This window comes from Anas platyrhynchos, chromosome 8 (assembly GCF_047663525.1).
Source record: "Anas platyrhynchos isolate ZD024472 breed Pekin duck chromosome 8, IASCAAS_PekinDuck_T2T, whole genome shotgun sequence".
NCBI classification, from domain to species: Eukaryota; Metazoa; Chordata; class Aves; order Anseriformes; family Anatidae; genus Anas; species Anas platyrhynchos.
In genome coordinates this window covers 18,803,463-18,819,783 of record NC_092594.1, presented here as the reverse complement: position 1 = coordinate 18,819,783, position 16,321 = coordinate 18,803,463, and the positions used below count along the sequence as shown (strand labels likewise).

Genomic DNA, 16,321 nt, shown 5'->3' with positions numbered 1-16,321 from the left:
AAGAAAAGAGCACGCTGGTAGAGCATAAACCACCACAATGGTGCGTACAAGCACTATTTATGTTTGTAGGCACGTGGCTCACACTGCCATGACTCCGTCTCTCTGAAGAGGTTAGCATTATCTTGACAACTTGAATGGGAATATGTAGTAGCCCTTACAGCCATCATTAGAGATTTATGAAAAGAAGCACTTCAAATAACTCCTTACCCTTATTAAGATTCATAATCTGAGCCTTCTGCAGCTGTTGAGATTCGTCTCCTGTTTTTGTCTGGAGATTTGGGGTGGGGATCACTGTGGAGGGTGCAGACCCTGGCAGACACTATCGCTAACTGCGCAGCTGTCGTCAGAGGCACGCTGCTGAAAGGACTGAGCATTCCTCCTCGGAGACCAGGCCTGAGATGCAATCGTTTTTATTTATTTTTTCAGACTTAAAATTGTAAGAGTGCTAACTTGTAATGTTGAGAGTGAACATGTGTCAGAAGGTAGTGTGCCTGTTCTCTTACACAGGAGGCAGTCAGGAAACAGCAGTATGAGTATCTCATCCCAAACAGCAAAGTTCTCTAAAGCAGATGATTGCTCTCCAGGGGTTAAAATCGTTCTCCAGACTTGTCACAAGATGCAGCAATCTCTTCCAGTGAGGGTAAAAGTTCTACCCAGACTTGTTTCCAAACCTTCTAGTAGGTAACCTTTTGGCTTGCTCGAGTGTCCACAATTAACAGCAAGATCCACAAATTTGTCTGAAACACTTGTTAATAACTGAAGGAATTCACTCTGTCTTCAGCTCCATCCCAGCAGGGAGGTAGGAAAGGAGAAAAGAGAGGGGTAAGGTACCAGACCACGGGCTGCTGCTGAGGCTGAACCTGCTCTGTGGGTGATGGCCCTCACTAGAGCTAAGCGTGCTGTGCTTTCTGCTAGCAGTAAATGCTTATTCACACATGCATTAAATTCACAGCCTACAGAACACTCTCAGTCAGGGCATGCTAATATTATGACTTGATACTACATGGGATATTTTTGTAGCACTTGATACAGAGCCTCACAGTTTGGATATTTTATTCCCTTGATGGTGCTATAGAGTAGGGAGACATCCCTACTACGCAGAGGAAAGGATAAAGCAAAACACAGTCACTTGCTAAATATCACACTGGAAGCTGTGGCAAAGCAGGACTAAAACTGGTGCAGGGCAGCCATCCTTCCTAAAATGCAGTATTTAGAGATTTAACAACAAAATCCTTTCAGTACCTAACTAATAATGCTTTCAAGACAGCGTAGGAGAGTTTGAAAACAGGTCATGTCTCAAACTGCTGATGCTGTCTGCACAAACTCCCCTACACTTCCTCATACTAATGAAGTAGGATTAAAACAAGATAAATTCAAGCATCAAAAAAAGGGAAGAAATTCTGTTATAGGACAAAGCACAATAGAAAGCCTCTAGGGTTGAACTTGGAAAAGAAAGCATGGTCCCATGGAAAGGACACTGTAGCATACAACTCAAAATGTCAGTACTTCTGCTAGAGATCTGTTGTACAAACCATCTTGTCTACTCACGCCTCTCATCTCTATGATAAAACTGTCTTCCTTTCATAATGCTTACTACCCTACCTGTAACAGGAGGAAAAAAGATTAAACAGCTAAGTACTACAGAAAGTAGTTTTCTTAACTGCAGGAATTATTTTTTTTTTTTTTTTTTTATCAATATCACTTCTTTGTATTTAAGCAAAGACGGTATCTTAATGGAGAATTTTTTTTTCCATCCCTGGGTGTCTGAATTCCTGGTTCTAAAGCAGACAGCCTTTGTTTGTCAGCAAAGGCAAGGGATTAGGGAACAAACTCTTATATTGAGAGCAGGGACAGTCACATAGGAAGACCCCACGTTAACAGGACAAGAAGGATGAGGGCCTGACCTGCTCCAGGCAAGAGAACATAACGAAAAAACAGGCAAAATAAGTTACTTAAGTGATAGGAAGGATAAAAAGCTCAGAATAAACAAGGAACATGTATGTTAAACAGCACAGAGAGGAACTGCAGGGCCAGAAAGCAGACTGAAAGCAAGGAAGGGTGGTACAGCAGCATGTAATAGAAGATCCCACAGTACAGACTTGAATGTTATATACTGAGGGAACAGAAAGACCAGACTTAACCTGTTTGTCATTATTTTCACCTCATTTTCAGATAGGATATGGCTCAAAACAAAGATACAGGCAGCGGCATAAGAATGCTAAATGCTCATGAGAAAGGAAAGAGTCATTCTTCCTAATTTGTCACCAGCACCTATTGCTGGACCTTGGATTCTGCTGCTTTTTACCTAAGCCTCAGACAACCTTCATTTCACAGGGTATTCAGAATAGACTGCTTGCTTCTCAACACACTGCATAACTACCTAATTTCTAGAAGCAGATTTCTAGAGCAAGCCCTGAAAGGCTAGCCTTCGGCTTGGTGATCTGAAGTGCTGCTGTGCCAGAGCAGTTCATACACTAAAGCCTGTTTCTCTATTACCAAAGCAAGATGCTGCTTCTATAACAGCTTTTATGGTTTTGAAAATTACAAGCTCATCTCCCTGGAGGCTAAGGGGGTGGAGCACTGGGGATAATTGTGATGAACAGTGTTTTAATCTTTCTGTAAGAGGAAATAATGGGTGGGTGGATGTAACAAAGCCAGATGCCAAGGCCTGAAATGCACTTACACCTCAACCTCATAGCAAATTAAGAAAGTGGGAGGAAAGAAGAAAAGGACAGCTGTTGCATACCAGAACTCATGCTCTTGCATTTACATGATAATACGCAAGCCAGAGAAAGTCTTAGTTATATTTTAAATGGATTTTCCTATGTCCTTTCTAGTAGTCTGTTTTATGACTTTTATGACCCAGTAGTCTGTTTTACGTTTTCCTTTTGATGTGGCCCGTCACTGACTACTACTAAAGGGAATGACAGGTGACTTTTAGAAAAACACAAATGTGTCCTAATGTAGTATAACAACTAACCCACAGCTGAGCAGTCAAGGATGAACACCAGAGTAGTGTTGGGTGATTTGATTTTTCAGTAATTATGTGCCTAAACCCCTAAACCCTAACACCAAGTTTAGGATCTCTTTGCAGAGATCCTGTCTCCCAGCCAGCAATGCCACTACATGAATGCCTACTGCAATTCACTCTTGTTTGGTGGTGGAGTAATACCCACAACCAAGTGTAGCACGCTGAAGCTCACTAACTGGTGCCAAGTCACTAGAACTGCAACGTCTTTATGCAAGTTTGATTTAACACCCAGTACAGAAGTGTTTTGAGTTTGCATTTCAAGACAAGTCGAACAACTAACACAAGCACTAACCTTTCAGACCTATTATCATGCCACAAGTGTTTTGGAATAGTCTAGAACCACAACAAACACATCTCAAACAGCCTACAGGATGAGACAAGAGTGGGTGACTGAACCTCTAGCCTGCAGACAGCTTTCCTGTGTGTGTTTATGCTAAAGTTAAGTCTAAACATCTCCACAAAACAGGCAAGCATTATTGCCATGATGAGAAAAGCACACAGAAGCAAAGAGAAGCAGCTCTAATTCGAGGGCTCAGGTCAGCCATCAGAAGTATCAGATTTTGTCTTTTCATGCACGAAAGGTTGCCTGCATTCTCATACAAAAACAGCCTGGAAAACCTCCCTTTCTGGCAGAGAAGTTACCTAGGATAAAGCCCAACAGAAACAAAACTAAAAAGGAAGCAGTTCAGCTCTTACAGGCAAAAGCAAAATAAACATGTATCCACTACAATTTAAAACAGCTACATCTTAGAAACAGCTACATCATCAGCCTTAGGAAAGACAAGATCAAAGTTTCATAAGGCAACAGTTACTTAAAACACACTAATGTTGAAACACTCTACTTTTAATTTACTAACAGAAAAACCTTTTAGTAACAGATATAAGTCAAAGCATTGTAGCACCCTCTCGTGGTAAACCGGAAAATAATTTTCTACAAAAGCAGTTGCAATTTCTTTTTACTTCAAGTTCAGTGTGCTGCCCCTACTCCTCAGCTACCATGATGGCTCTGCTTCAAACTCACCTGCTTCCTGCTGGCAACGTGACGGGCATTCCAAAGAAAAGCAACGAGGTGAACTCGGTGTGGCGAGGGAAAGGAAAAAGAAAGAGACTAAGAGCTTCCTTAGATGTTGTCCTTGTCCAGAAACAAATGCTAACTAGGAGTGCTTCATCTATGAGCTGCAATTTAATTGTGCATGTTAGCTGTTAATCAGCACCTGGGGATACCATCCCCCATGTGTAAAGCAAGAAAACTAGCAAAGCTCACCTGAGCCTAAACAGGCTATAATTACGTTGCTGTAAGGCATGCCAGTTTCCATAGCCCACCATCCAGGTGAGCGTAATAGGAGCACTAAGTCCGTCCACCTGGGGCTGTGCAGGTCCTGAGAGGCCAGGTGAGCACTACTCGAGAGCTAGGCTGAACCTAGAAGCAAAGTTATGTGCCTTGCCACTAAACCCTGAAATAAGAAAAATATTTGATTTAGCAGAAATACTCTGCAAGGCACACAAAGGGAAAAAAAAATCGTTGCAACTCTACTGTTACGGTGCAAGCTTGTGTTCATGGTATGACACAAGTGTCTCACTGAAGTTTACCTTTAACTATTTGACAAAAAAAATAGACTGAAGCTATCAAGACTTATCAAAGAAAGAATTAGAACTTCTGCACCAGACTCCAGACAAGCTCAGCTTTGACAGGTTTAAACATCTGGCTTATTTCAATGTGGTGCTAACGTGCGTGAGTTACTGCTCAGCTAAAAGGCTTGGATTTATACCTTAATGCCCTCCTGGTTTTGCCTTAAATAATTTAAGTATTTAATAACTATGATGATCTAAAGCCAGAAAATTAAAACATTTTCTGACAAAACAAATGTAGCAGTACTGTTATGACAAAGACAAGAGTTGAACCTGCTAGATACATTTCATTAGACAGCCACAGTGGGCTTATGCAAACTGTCATTTGAGCATCCACTGCTTTTGCACACCAATCCTACACCACCTAATGCATCTCTGGAAAACTATGAAAAGCAGGCTAGGTGTTCTTCTGTAGCTCAAATCAGATTTTTGATTTAAAAAAAAAGTCTCAGCTTCTAACATGAAAAAACAGCTCTTTTTTTTACAACTACGTTGTAAACCTCAACACCCACATAGCTTCTTGAGCAGACATTAGATACCATTTCCCCATTTATTCTAAGGATCTTCTCAGAGAAAGCCTTTTTCATCTGATACAGTACCTCTGCCTTCCCTGTTTACTCTTGGGATTTTAAAAGCACCCATAAATCAAAATTTAGTAAAACCAACAAATATAGGACTGAATAACAAGCACAGAACTTGTAACTAGTGAAAGGTATTCCGCTGTGCTTCACTGGGTAATTGGGGCAGAGCAAAGCTTTCAAGCTGGTATCAGTTACAAAAACACTGTTCATCCCTCCCCAGGCTGTACAACTCTCCCTGGCTGAAAAAAAAAAAAAAAAAAAAAAAAGAGAGAGAGAGAGAGAAAAAATCCCCTCATCTTTCTAGTCAGGACGCAGTGCAAGAATTCTCCTGAGCCTGCAGAAAGCAGGCTCTCGCTGTTTTTATATATTACTGCCACAAATGATTGACCTCATCACTGCTTACTTGAGGCCAATCCAGAGAGTAAAAAAGTCTGAAAACAAACTAGAATTCAGTGATACCACCACAAAGTGGTCAAAGAACATTTCAGAGCATCTGTACTACAGCCTCTTTTCTGTAATCAGCATGCCATCCGAATGGCAACCTGACCGAGATACAACTCCGTTAGTAACGGGGATATTCTAAAAAGCACACGTAGGACACTTGGGGATTTAAAGTTCAAATTTGAAGAAGTTGCTATTTTAACTTCAGATAACTGAGTCAGGGAACTGCCAACTATTAGACTGAGCAGTTTTATTTGCTGCTTTATAGCTACTCCAAAGATGGAAAAAAAGTTATAGGAGAGAGGAACTACAAATCAGCTCTGAGACAAAGGACACGTTTCTCTCGCTTGTACTGAAGTGAACTGTGGACACAAAGAAAGCTTTACAATTAAAACTGGTGCTCTAAGAAGAAACTGCATTAAACACAAGCAGTAAGTCTGTGCTGGCTCAGGCCAGCATAACCTCAAGTTCTGCTGGAGCCAGTGATTTAGTAGGGGAAGAAAGCTATGCTGCACGCTAGTTCAAAAGGTCTTGAAGGCTATTTGCGTGGCTACGAAGGGTTCATTTCACTCTTCCCAGATGATATAACTTGTATCAGGTTTTTTAAAAAGTTTGCATAAACAAAGACTTCATTTAGATCTTAACAATCATCTTCGTTTTGTTAATTGGCGAGTTCTGGCATGTTATATCGCTGGACCAGAAATAGCAATTCAAAATGATTTCTTTGGAAATCCCTTCAAGGACTTCTATCTCAATCATTCTTCCAGTCTCCTCCTGTTATTAAAAACACTTCCGAAATACTAGCAGAGCTGTATCTCGCCTCTACTTCTGCTCTTTGCTTTTCTGAGCAGCGACACAAAATTGATATTCTCATCAGTTGCACAGCCTCCCACAGGTTTCTGAATAGCAGCAGTAAAACTGAACAGTCTTGTTAACTCCGTGACATCGCTGGTTAGCAAAATGAACCCAGGGCAGCAAAGACTTCGAAATAATCTTGAGAAACTGAGTTGACACCGTAAGCAAAGGAAGGCCTTGTTGTATTAATTCACACTCTGGTTTGGATTTTAAGGGTTATCTTCACAATCCATGGGCTGCAAAATTAGAACATACAACGCTTTGTTTTTTCTCTAGATAACATTATCCGTGCTCTGTAAAGGTCTTTTGGACCTCTCATGTTTCAGGTAAACGTAGGAGTTTATTTACAAATCTACTTGGATATGACAATATTTTAGCAAGCTTCTAGGCAGGGCCATTTTGGAGTGGTCACAGATTTGTGATGGGGAAGTGTTTCTTCAATTGGCAGCTCCTATATGTTTTGGTGTATCTACTGTACAGGCACACTACCCTCTACGGTCAACTGTTCCAAAAATTATGGATTTAATTGTCTACAGAATCTGAAAAATGGAAGTATTTCATGACCTGTATTATATACTACCACCATAGCGGTCAATCTTGATATCATTTCTTTCACCCAGAGCCAAGCCTGCCACCTGATCTAAAATTAGCTGTGGTGCTGAGCGCACAACCTGCAACGAAAATGATTGTTGGTATCTTCTGACAAGCCGCTGCAAATCCCACGTGCAAACTCTTTATAAAAGGCTAGTGTATGTGCATTCACTGTTCAATTGTTCTTGATTCCACCTCTGGTAAGATGAAAGGAAGAGATCTTGCCTTTGAGTTTTTCCTTCCCAACATGACCAGTGCTGCAGACTCATGGTTTGTTGTGCTCCAGCACCTGAGGACTTCTATTTTAGTATCTGCTATCAGTCATTAGGTACGAGGAAATCCCTCTGTTGGCATGCCACCCATTACAGGGACCTCGGGCAGTAACCCACTTCTAACTTTGATCAGTGTGGAAGGCCCACCTGTCTCATTCAACAAGCATTAAATATACCACAGATGGTATTTTAAAGGATCATCTCCAAAACAGGGCAACTGAGATAAAGTCTTGCATGTACCACAATGTAGTATTAGGGAAAGGCTGCAAGATATTTTATGCTTTTCTCTTTTTCCAGTCTTTGCTCGTTACCATTCCTCCCTTCCCAGCATTATTTGTCTTTCTGGAGTTACTCTTCTCCGTAGTTGTTCACCCTACATAGCCCAGGTGATGACAAATAGCATCAAGTGTGTCTCCGCTGTGCCTTTGTTGCTGGAATTATTACATGAAAAAAGGAAGAAATAGGCTTGTATGTGCATAGGGTCACAAATGCAAAATGTTCTCATCCTCAACTCCTCTAATGTGATTCCTAATTTGACCCAAATAGCACCAGGAGATGGTTCCCATGCCTTTGCTACACACAGCTTATATCAAGAAGCAGCTGCTTCACTTTTACTTTAGTATTTGTCCTGTTTAAAGGGGAGGAGGAGGGAGACAGAAAAGAGGCCAAGCCCCAAACCAGTAATCATCCTTCAAATTGAAGGATGGGGGATTGCAAAACTGCCCTATGGAAAATGAGTTTTCATTCACTGAAGACCACTTCCTCTTACATAATTGTAGTTCCAGTTCTCACGTGATTGTTATCACAGAGTAATTGCAAATCAGCATAAATGAAGCTCCAAGTTTATTAACACATATAATTATTTTTTAATGGAAGTAGCACAGTAAGATTAAGATTCTAAGGACAGTGTTTATGGACAAAAATGCTTCTGCACGTTTGAGCAGGGAGACAGGAGAAAGGGAATGGAATTTACCAAAAAAAAAAAAAAAAAAAGCTTACTCTTGTGAGAAATAAACTTAATGGCCTTTTAAGAGCCACAAAAAAAATTGAAACGAAACCAATCCAATTGTTAGTGAAGTATTTCTGTGAATCTTCATCTCCTCTCTCCCAAAAGAAATGGCAAAGTCACTTTGGGGCTGTTTTTTGAAACTCCTGTGCTGATTTAGCTGCTAATGAAAGCTGCCTACTAAAAGATTAATTTACACGCTTGCAGATAAACAGTTGGTATTGGGAGATGTGTATGTCTTTATATAAAGACCACAAAGCACAGGAAACTTCCTGAGCAGATATTGGTAATATAACTGAGCTTTGTTGTTGTGGTTTTCAGTGTTACCAACAGGAAGCCTCAATGGTTTTCTAACAGTCACTTATTCTACTGAGAATAATCTCTATGGACAATACCAAGATCAGCCTTTAAAATAAAACAAAGTATTTCATAACCACAAAACCAGACAGATGCCAGGGATGATGCAGTAATGGTGACAAAAACATTTTTTCAGACCCAGAAACTCAATTGTGTTATCACACTTGGCGCGAGCTTGTGTTTCTTTCCTGCTCTGTTGAGAGAGAGAGTCTCCTGGTGGTCCGAGCAACTGTGAGAAAAATTACTGTATCAGTAAATACTCTTCTGAATGCTGTTAAGAAGGAACTTGCAGATTCACCTTGTAGATTCTCCTTTGCAAATTCACCTGCAAAGCCAACCAAGAGCTACCTCTTCACTACAGCTACCAAGCTCCATGTCACTCATTCATGCTACAGCTACTAAGCTCCATGTCACTCGTAATTACACACTGCTGAAAGAACAACTAACTGCTTGGCAAGCTGGGATTTGGGGCATCAGATTCTGAAACAGTTATAATATAGGCGGGGCTTTAGGCTGCAGTCATCCATCCATGGCTTTTTTTTTTTTGGAAATACAACTAGGTGAAAATAAATTTGGCAAGTCACTAAACACAACTTCCCTGCACTACTTCTAATAACTTTCACACCTATCCCTACTGGAATACGTATGAAATTCTTCCCCTTGGTTTTATATTAGTTGGATTCTTTCGAGTGCGAACTAGTCAGCTGTTAGTGGCACTCAGAAGGCAGCTCAATAAGTGTACTGGAAACATTCAGTTGTGACAATTAACAGAAATGGGCTAGAATAAATCATGCTAATGATCATCTAGCTTTATCCTAAAAAAAACAAAGATCTAGAAAGTATGATTTGACTTCAGCAAGGACTGGCCTGCTTTAGGAACCTGACATATGCTGAAGTAAGTGGGTCACAGAACAGGTCACTTCTTCTGAACACGAGTGAAAACATGATTTCAAGCCTACTGTCTCAGAATCTGTAATTAGCACTAGCAATAACATATTCCGGAAGCCAACCCTGCCACAGCACCTCTAGGAGATAGTCCAACCATCTCCTAACTCTTAATTATGTGAGCTGTCAGTCCAGCTAGATTAAAGGAGATGATTTAAACTGTTTGTGACAATTTGTGTCCAATAGCTTACACAGTCACTTTCCATTGATTTGTTCACTTGGCCGTGTCCTTATTTCCAAAAAAAATCCAACATTTTTTTTCTTCAAAACATTGCACTTGCAAGCAACAGCAAGTTTGTGAAATATTGCTAGAACAACTTGTACCACACCATCTGCTACAAGAGAACTGAGAAATCAGAGATCTGCCTAGGCTTTGAAATTTGATTTTTAAGATAGTTCCGATTACCACGGTTTGAAGTAACTTCATTCCAGTCATCTTCAGACTGTGTTCCCCTGTACATGTGAAAAGTACGTAAGAAATATATATATATACACATATATATGCCAGGAATTGAAACAGGTCCGTAGTCTACGTTATATTGTCCCTTCCATTGAGTCGGTAGAGTCATCTCACTTGTAAAATAAAGTATGCAAAAATTCCAACTTAAGAGCAGTTATGAAAATGAGCACTGAATGCAACCAAATTTGCAGGAATAATTCGGATATCATGGAGAACGATGCAGCAGAGAACAAGGAGCCTATGATTTCATGTTCTGCAGGAGACATTTCTCTAGATACTTAGCTGAACTATCCTTTATTCCCCAAATAATTAGTTAAGAGTTATTTATACATTATGGTCCCACAAGATTTCTGATTTACAGTACAAAGAGCCAGGCGCTGAATACAGTGATTATATTCCATCTGCGTAGGGCATTTACTGACAGGAAAGTCTGCGGGCAAGTAGCTCTGGCCCAAGCTTGCTGCCTTTCACTGGGATGAAAAATAAAGGACACTTTAGGAGGCCCACAAAGTACAGTTGTTAAACTGACCCTATTTTCTCTCCTTCTTTCCATTTTCCTGTATCCAACCCTTCAGTTTCACTGAATTTCAAAGGAATAGTTATTTGTGCTTCTTCCTATTTTAGAATGTCTTTATCATGTGGCACGGCACTCCAACTGCCTTAGGGGAGCTTTAATGATAATTTTATTTTTAAAAGTATAGGCTTATCTTGCTTGACCTTGATGCACTGAGTAAAAGGTTGCTTAACTCCTCCTCTAGAAAACAAAACAGGGAACAAATGTCCTGCGCCTGCTGGATCAAAAGCTCAAGTGTGGCAGCGCCTTCCGCTACCCCAAAATATATCACCAAGGCAACTGTAGCAGTATCACAAACAGGTATAGCAAAGGCTTCCCAGCCAGGATTTAAATAATCTGATTTTCCTGCAGTATGTTTTCTACAACACTCAGCAAGTCTTTTCAGAGATGAAACGCATGCTAACACCATTCCGAAGAATATCTTGGTACAGTAGACGGTTATCACTGCTCTTCAGAAAGAAAATTAGAGCATGTCACTGTTTAAAGGTCACGCAAGGAGCCGACACAAGTTGGAAGTTGTCAGTTGTTGTTGGTTGTACCCCTTCTCTCAGACAAACCACTGAAAGGATAAGGAGATAAACTACGTTCCTGTTCTTTACCCTGTTCCTTCTCTGAAAGGGAAAGCAAGCTCGACCTGTGACAGCACCGAGTACTTTTTTTTTCCTCTTTCCTGGCTGCACTGAACTGTAGGAATTAGATCATAACCAGCATTTACTGCAGCCTCTCCCAGCTCAGTTTTCTCTGTAGTACCAGTTAACTGTGAAGCACTATGAATGGGAACAGCAGTGTTTGAAAAATCCTTCAGTTTACACTCTCCCTTTCTACTACTTTACTAGCAACCAACATGCTTGATGATCCATTGCTTGCTTTTATATGTCACAGATTATGTGCTAGGAATGCTAGAGCGAGGCACTTCGAAGGCCTAACTGCAAAAGGCTGCAAAATCCATCATCATCTTCTACATCTTGGAGAACTCTGCTCCACCAATAAGAAATAATGTGTGCATATCACCTTGCTTAGGTCTTATTTGTTCAACTTCAATCCTACGGTGAGTTGAACTCCCCAGGAATCTAGGTGTCTGTTTCCATGACAGAATACAGATGTCCATATTCCTTCCATAAAGCAGAAAACATCTTCAAATTCCTTGTTTCTTCCATAAATACATACAGGCATTACTTCTGGATATATGTACTGCTTCTGGTACACAGCTGTAGCCAGAACCTCTGTAACACAGCAAATGAGTTTGGGACAAACTGGTTCAACTCAATCTCCATTTTTTGTACACAAATGTACGTCAAGTTAATTGGTTAACTTGAAGTTTTTGGTAGCCTAGCATAAGAGACTTTACGCTTAATTCATTTAACACTACCTATTCTGCAAATCCTGTGGCAAAATTGGTCTAAGGCTGAAAACCTTGTTTACTTCGATCCTTTTCATAAACAATCAAGAAGCAGCAACCCATCAAAATGAGTTTTGGCAAGAGTCATTGGCAAGGTTCATGTCAGTCCTGAGATAACAGTTTGAAACCTGCCAACATGAGCTAAAACAGGGAAGTATAGGCATAAGGGTTTAGCCCAGTTAGGAGGTTGTCTTCCTCACATCAACAAACATCTCAAGGAAGGTAGATAACCTCATCCTTAAAGGCTCATCCTTAGACGGGCTGGTTTAGTCACTGGTCCAAGAGTGCCAGCATACAATCCTGTGTGTTTTCCATCACTTTCCACATCCTGTGAATACATCTCCTACAGGAGACAGGACAGGTCAGGTTCAGAAAGAAATGACTAGAAGAAAGAAATGCTGATCAAGAAATACCACCAGCAACAAGAGTGTCTCACTAAGAGAAGGGTGGCGCTTAAGGAAAGTCAGCAGGAAGCCAGGTTAAGTAAAACAGAAGAAGGTCAGTAAGTGAAAAATAAGAATAGGAGTTGAGAGAAAAAAAAAAAATCTGACACAAGGGCAATCAGGATCGCAAGAGAACAATTTCTCTGAGAAAGGAAGTTAACTCCAAATCCAGGAACTTGACAAGAATCTTTGGTTATTGCCCAAGACAAGTGTTTAAACACATACCCAATTTTAACTAGCATTTGCTACAGATTATTAAAAGTGAGCTTTTCACTCATGTCTAGTGAAACATATGGGAACTCAGGGTCGAAGCATTCAGCAAGGACGAGAGTTTGAAGTCTGCCCCACCTTCAAAAAAACTAGATTGGAAACAAAGAATAAAAGGAAAAAAATGTTTCTGTAATCTAAAAGAACGGAAAGCTGTATCTTATTTTCAATAGACACTTTCAATATTCCTTTACAGTCTGCAAAGAAAATAACAGAAGCAACAAAAAACTAAGTAAAATTATACTTATTACCTTACCACTGAAACAATAGTCTAGGCAATATAAGTAGTAGAGAAATTGCTTTAAAAGTTATCATCACTCTTACAATAGAGAAACGCTCTTTTTATATGTCACTGAACAGTTTTATTCAGAGCCTATTTGCTTTCCAAGCTTATTCTTGTTTCTAGTTCTATGGAAGACAGAGCAGAAGGGTTGGCAGAACACATTAATTTGTCTGGTTCGTGCGCCTGCCTGCTTAAGAAAGCTTTTTCTTTCAATTTCCCTGCCACTACAAGTAACTAATTCTCCCTACCTTCTGCCTTTAAAATTTAGTAACACAGAGGGAGGAGCTAGAAGGACATGTTGAGGATGCTGCTCTAAATTACTACTAAAACATGCAGCAATAAATGAAAAGATGCACTTGAGTAAAGAAAACCCTAGCTGTGTTACTCTGATGCAACTGTAAGGCCCTACATGCTGACCCATACTTCCCACAAATGTCCTTGCTGTTTCTCATAATACACTTGCCTTGTAAGAACAAGAACAAAGTAGTCAGCTGGGTACCAAAACACTAAAGACAGACTCTCATCAGCAGTACTTTTGCCTGCTAAGTCATGCTTAGCAGTCTACACAGCAATTTTGTTCTGCTGCTGAAGACATAGATTACAGCAAACTGAAACAACCAGGATAAGTGCGTAGCTTCTGAGATCTGCTCTCTAACATCATGAATTTACAATATTCTCTTTTAGACAAATGTTTCGCCCCAAGTGCCTTTAATATACAATACGATGACGATCTAAAACATGTAAAAAGTTGATGATACTATGGTTGAAAGACGCAATGAAAAAGTAATCCCTAGCTTTAATAGTGGCAAGAGTGGGTTGGGCATTTCGGCAAGCACAGAGTTCTGTTTTGGTTTCCGAGCTGATACTGCTCCCTGAACTCAAAAGCTGTGATAACACTGAGAATTTAAGAACCAGATTTAGTGCTGCACTCCTGTTTTGATAGATACTTACATGTCAGCAGTCACAGCAGATGATATTTACATTTAGGCTGCTGGTTGGATGTTCCTTAATCTTTTTGCCTATGCTTATTCTAGTGGGCAAAAGAAAATGTCTTGTCAGAAGCAGTCGTCTACAAACACTGACACCTCCCTCCACCTACAACCAGCCAAACCAGGGATGCTCTCCATAGCAGATTCAGTTCTTCAGTATTGCAGATGCATCCACAATCCTAGCCTCAATCTTCTTGCTGAGGCAGACAGGTTTCGGTTCATCATACCTTCCCAAGATCTTTGTGTTTTATTAAGGAGCTGCCACAGAGACGATGATAGTAAAATAGATACAAAACGTTGGGGATTAGAAGTCGCAGGCACCTTCTGTGAGCGGTTACAAATGGTTCATGTTGCATTGCCCATTTCTGGTATCAGTTTACAGCGATAAGATAGAAGCGGATAGGCATAAACTTCAGCTGCAAAGCGGAGGGCAGCTGTAATACCTCAATCAAAACCAAATCCTTTCCCGTTTCAGGCTCTATAGCACCAACAGCGAGTTACAGACCTGGCAGGGCACGTTTTAAGTTCCTCGGTAAACTCTTGCAAGCACATGTAACGTTTACCCTTGTAAATATGCTTCACATTTCTCCTTGTAAACACACCCCGAGCTCGGCACCCCGGCGGTGACAGCTACAGGGCGCTGCAAGCTCCCGTTCCCGGGGGCGAGCCCGGGCCTCCCCCAAGCCCCGGGGAAGCTCCCCCGGCCCCGAGCCCGCTGCCAGGCCGAGCCGAGCATCCCCCGGGACGTGGCAGCAGCGCGGCGGGGCTGCCGTGCCCTGCCCAGCGCCACCCCCGGAGCCCCCGGAGCCCCCTTCCCCGCACTCACCGTGCTGGGCGAAGACGTTGAAGCCGCCCTCCGCCGTGCGCCCGGCCGCCTCCCGCCGGCGGCCCGCCGGCCTGCCCGCGCTGCTCCCTCGCGGTGCCCGCGGCTGCTGCTGCTGCTGCTGCTGGAGGCCGGCGGGCGGCTCCCCGAGGCGGCCCACCTGCTGCCCCATGGCCGCGCTGCCGCCCCGCTCACATGCCGCCCCCCGAACCCGGCCCGGCGCGGCCCGGCCCGGCCCGGCCCGGCGCTCACGGCCTCGCCCCCCCGGCCCCCGCCGCCATCTTAAACCACAGAGCGGCGGCGGAGCGGGCAGAGCGGCTCCCGCGGCCGCCTCCGGTCCTCCCGGGGAGCCCGCCCCCGCCCGTCGCGACAGCGGTCGCGATGGGTGGCGCGGGGGAGGAAAAGGGGAGCGGCGATGGGGAGCTCGCGGCTCAGGCGGGGCGTGTTGTGCTCCGCCAGGCGTTGGGTCCTGTCCCTTCGGAGTGTTTGTTCAGTTTTCGGGGCCGTGCCATATCGCGATATGTCGCACCGCAGCGGGCTCCTTCACGCCTTGCAGCGCTCAGGGACGAGGCCCCGCTGTGTTTGCCCTGCCAGGAGGGGGCTCAGCCGCGTCCTGGTGCTGCCCAGCCCCATTGTGGTGATGCCGGGCTGTGTCTGTCGCAGCCTGAGCTTTGGTGTTTGTGTCGGTGTCGCCGTGTCCCCAGGCGATATCCCGCTGGTGGCTGTGACCCCACAGTCTCAGAACAAGGCTAAAGCTGGGCCCCTACCTGGGCCATAGCCCACATGCTCAAGCAGGTGGATTAAACATGGGATTGCTTTGCCATGCGGTCTGGTCCCAAAAGGCAAACTCACGCCCTCCTCGTGGCCCCAGCACGCGGGTCGGGATGGCTGACCCAACCACCAGGCCCTCCTCGTGCATGCACCATGTTCCCGCTCCTGTGCACTGCCCGCACCACGTGTGCCTCCTCTTCCGCTGCTCATCAGGCCCCAGGTGAACTCCCTGGGCTGCGGCATGTCACCTGCCCTACTCCTCCTCCTCCTCCTCCTCCTCCTCGTCCTCCCCGTGCTGAGGGCAGGGAGGACCAGGAAGGCCCAGCGGTGTGAGTAACATCAGGCGTGTCGCTGGACAGGCGTGGCTGGCAGCAGCATCTTGCCATCAGGTGGCTGAGCACACACCGTCGCTAATTGGCGTGCAATTAAGCTCTCTTCTTCCAGCTTCTCTACTCCTAGCATAAGGCTTCCCAATTCAAAGCAGAAGGAAGGAGGTTTCATCCTGAGAGATCGTGGTGCTTGTTGCAGTTTAGAAGACCTATGTTCTTGGTGGTATTTTGGTCTCCAAGCTAGCTACTAGTTCAGCGATATATTGGCCATGTTT

At 43.2% G+C, this 16,321-nt stretch overlaps 2 protein-coding genes across 3 annotated transcripts in view; one reads left to right on the top strand and one right to left on the bottom strand.

Annotated features, from left to right (window-relative positions):
• The window catches only part of ABL2 (ABL proto-oncogene 2, non-receptor tyrosine kinase), a 45,387-nt gene extending 29,996 nt beyond the window's left edge, over nt 1-15,391 (bottom strand). The window contains exon 1 of one of the 2 annotated variants that reach the window (XM_027462933.3): nt 14,950-15,391. In XM_027462933.3, the coding sequence (XP_027318734.1) occupies nt 14,950-15,118 (169 nt within the window). In that variant the 5' untranslated portion in view covers nt 15,119-15,391. The remainder of the gene's footprint in view (nt 1-14,949) is intronic. The other variant, XM_027462932.3, reaches the window with a different exon arrangement.
• The window catches only part of SOAT1 (sterol O-acyltransferase 1), a 70,944-nt gene that overhangs the window by 10,891 nt on the left and 43,732 nt on the right, over nt 1-16,321 (top strand). The window lies entirely within an intron of this gene.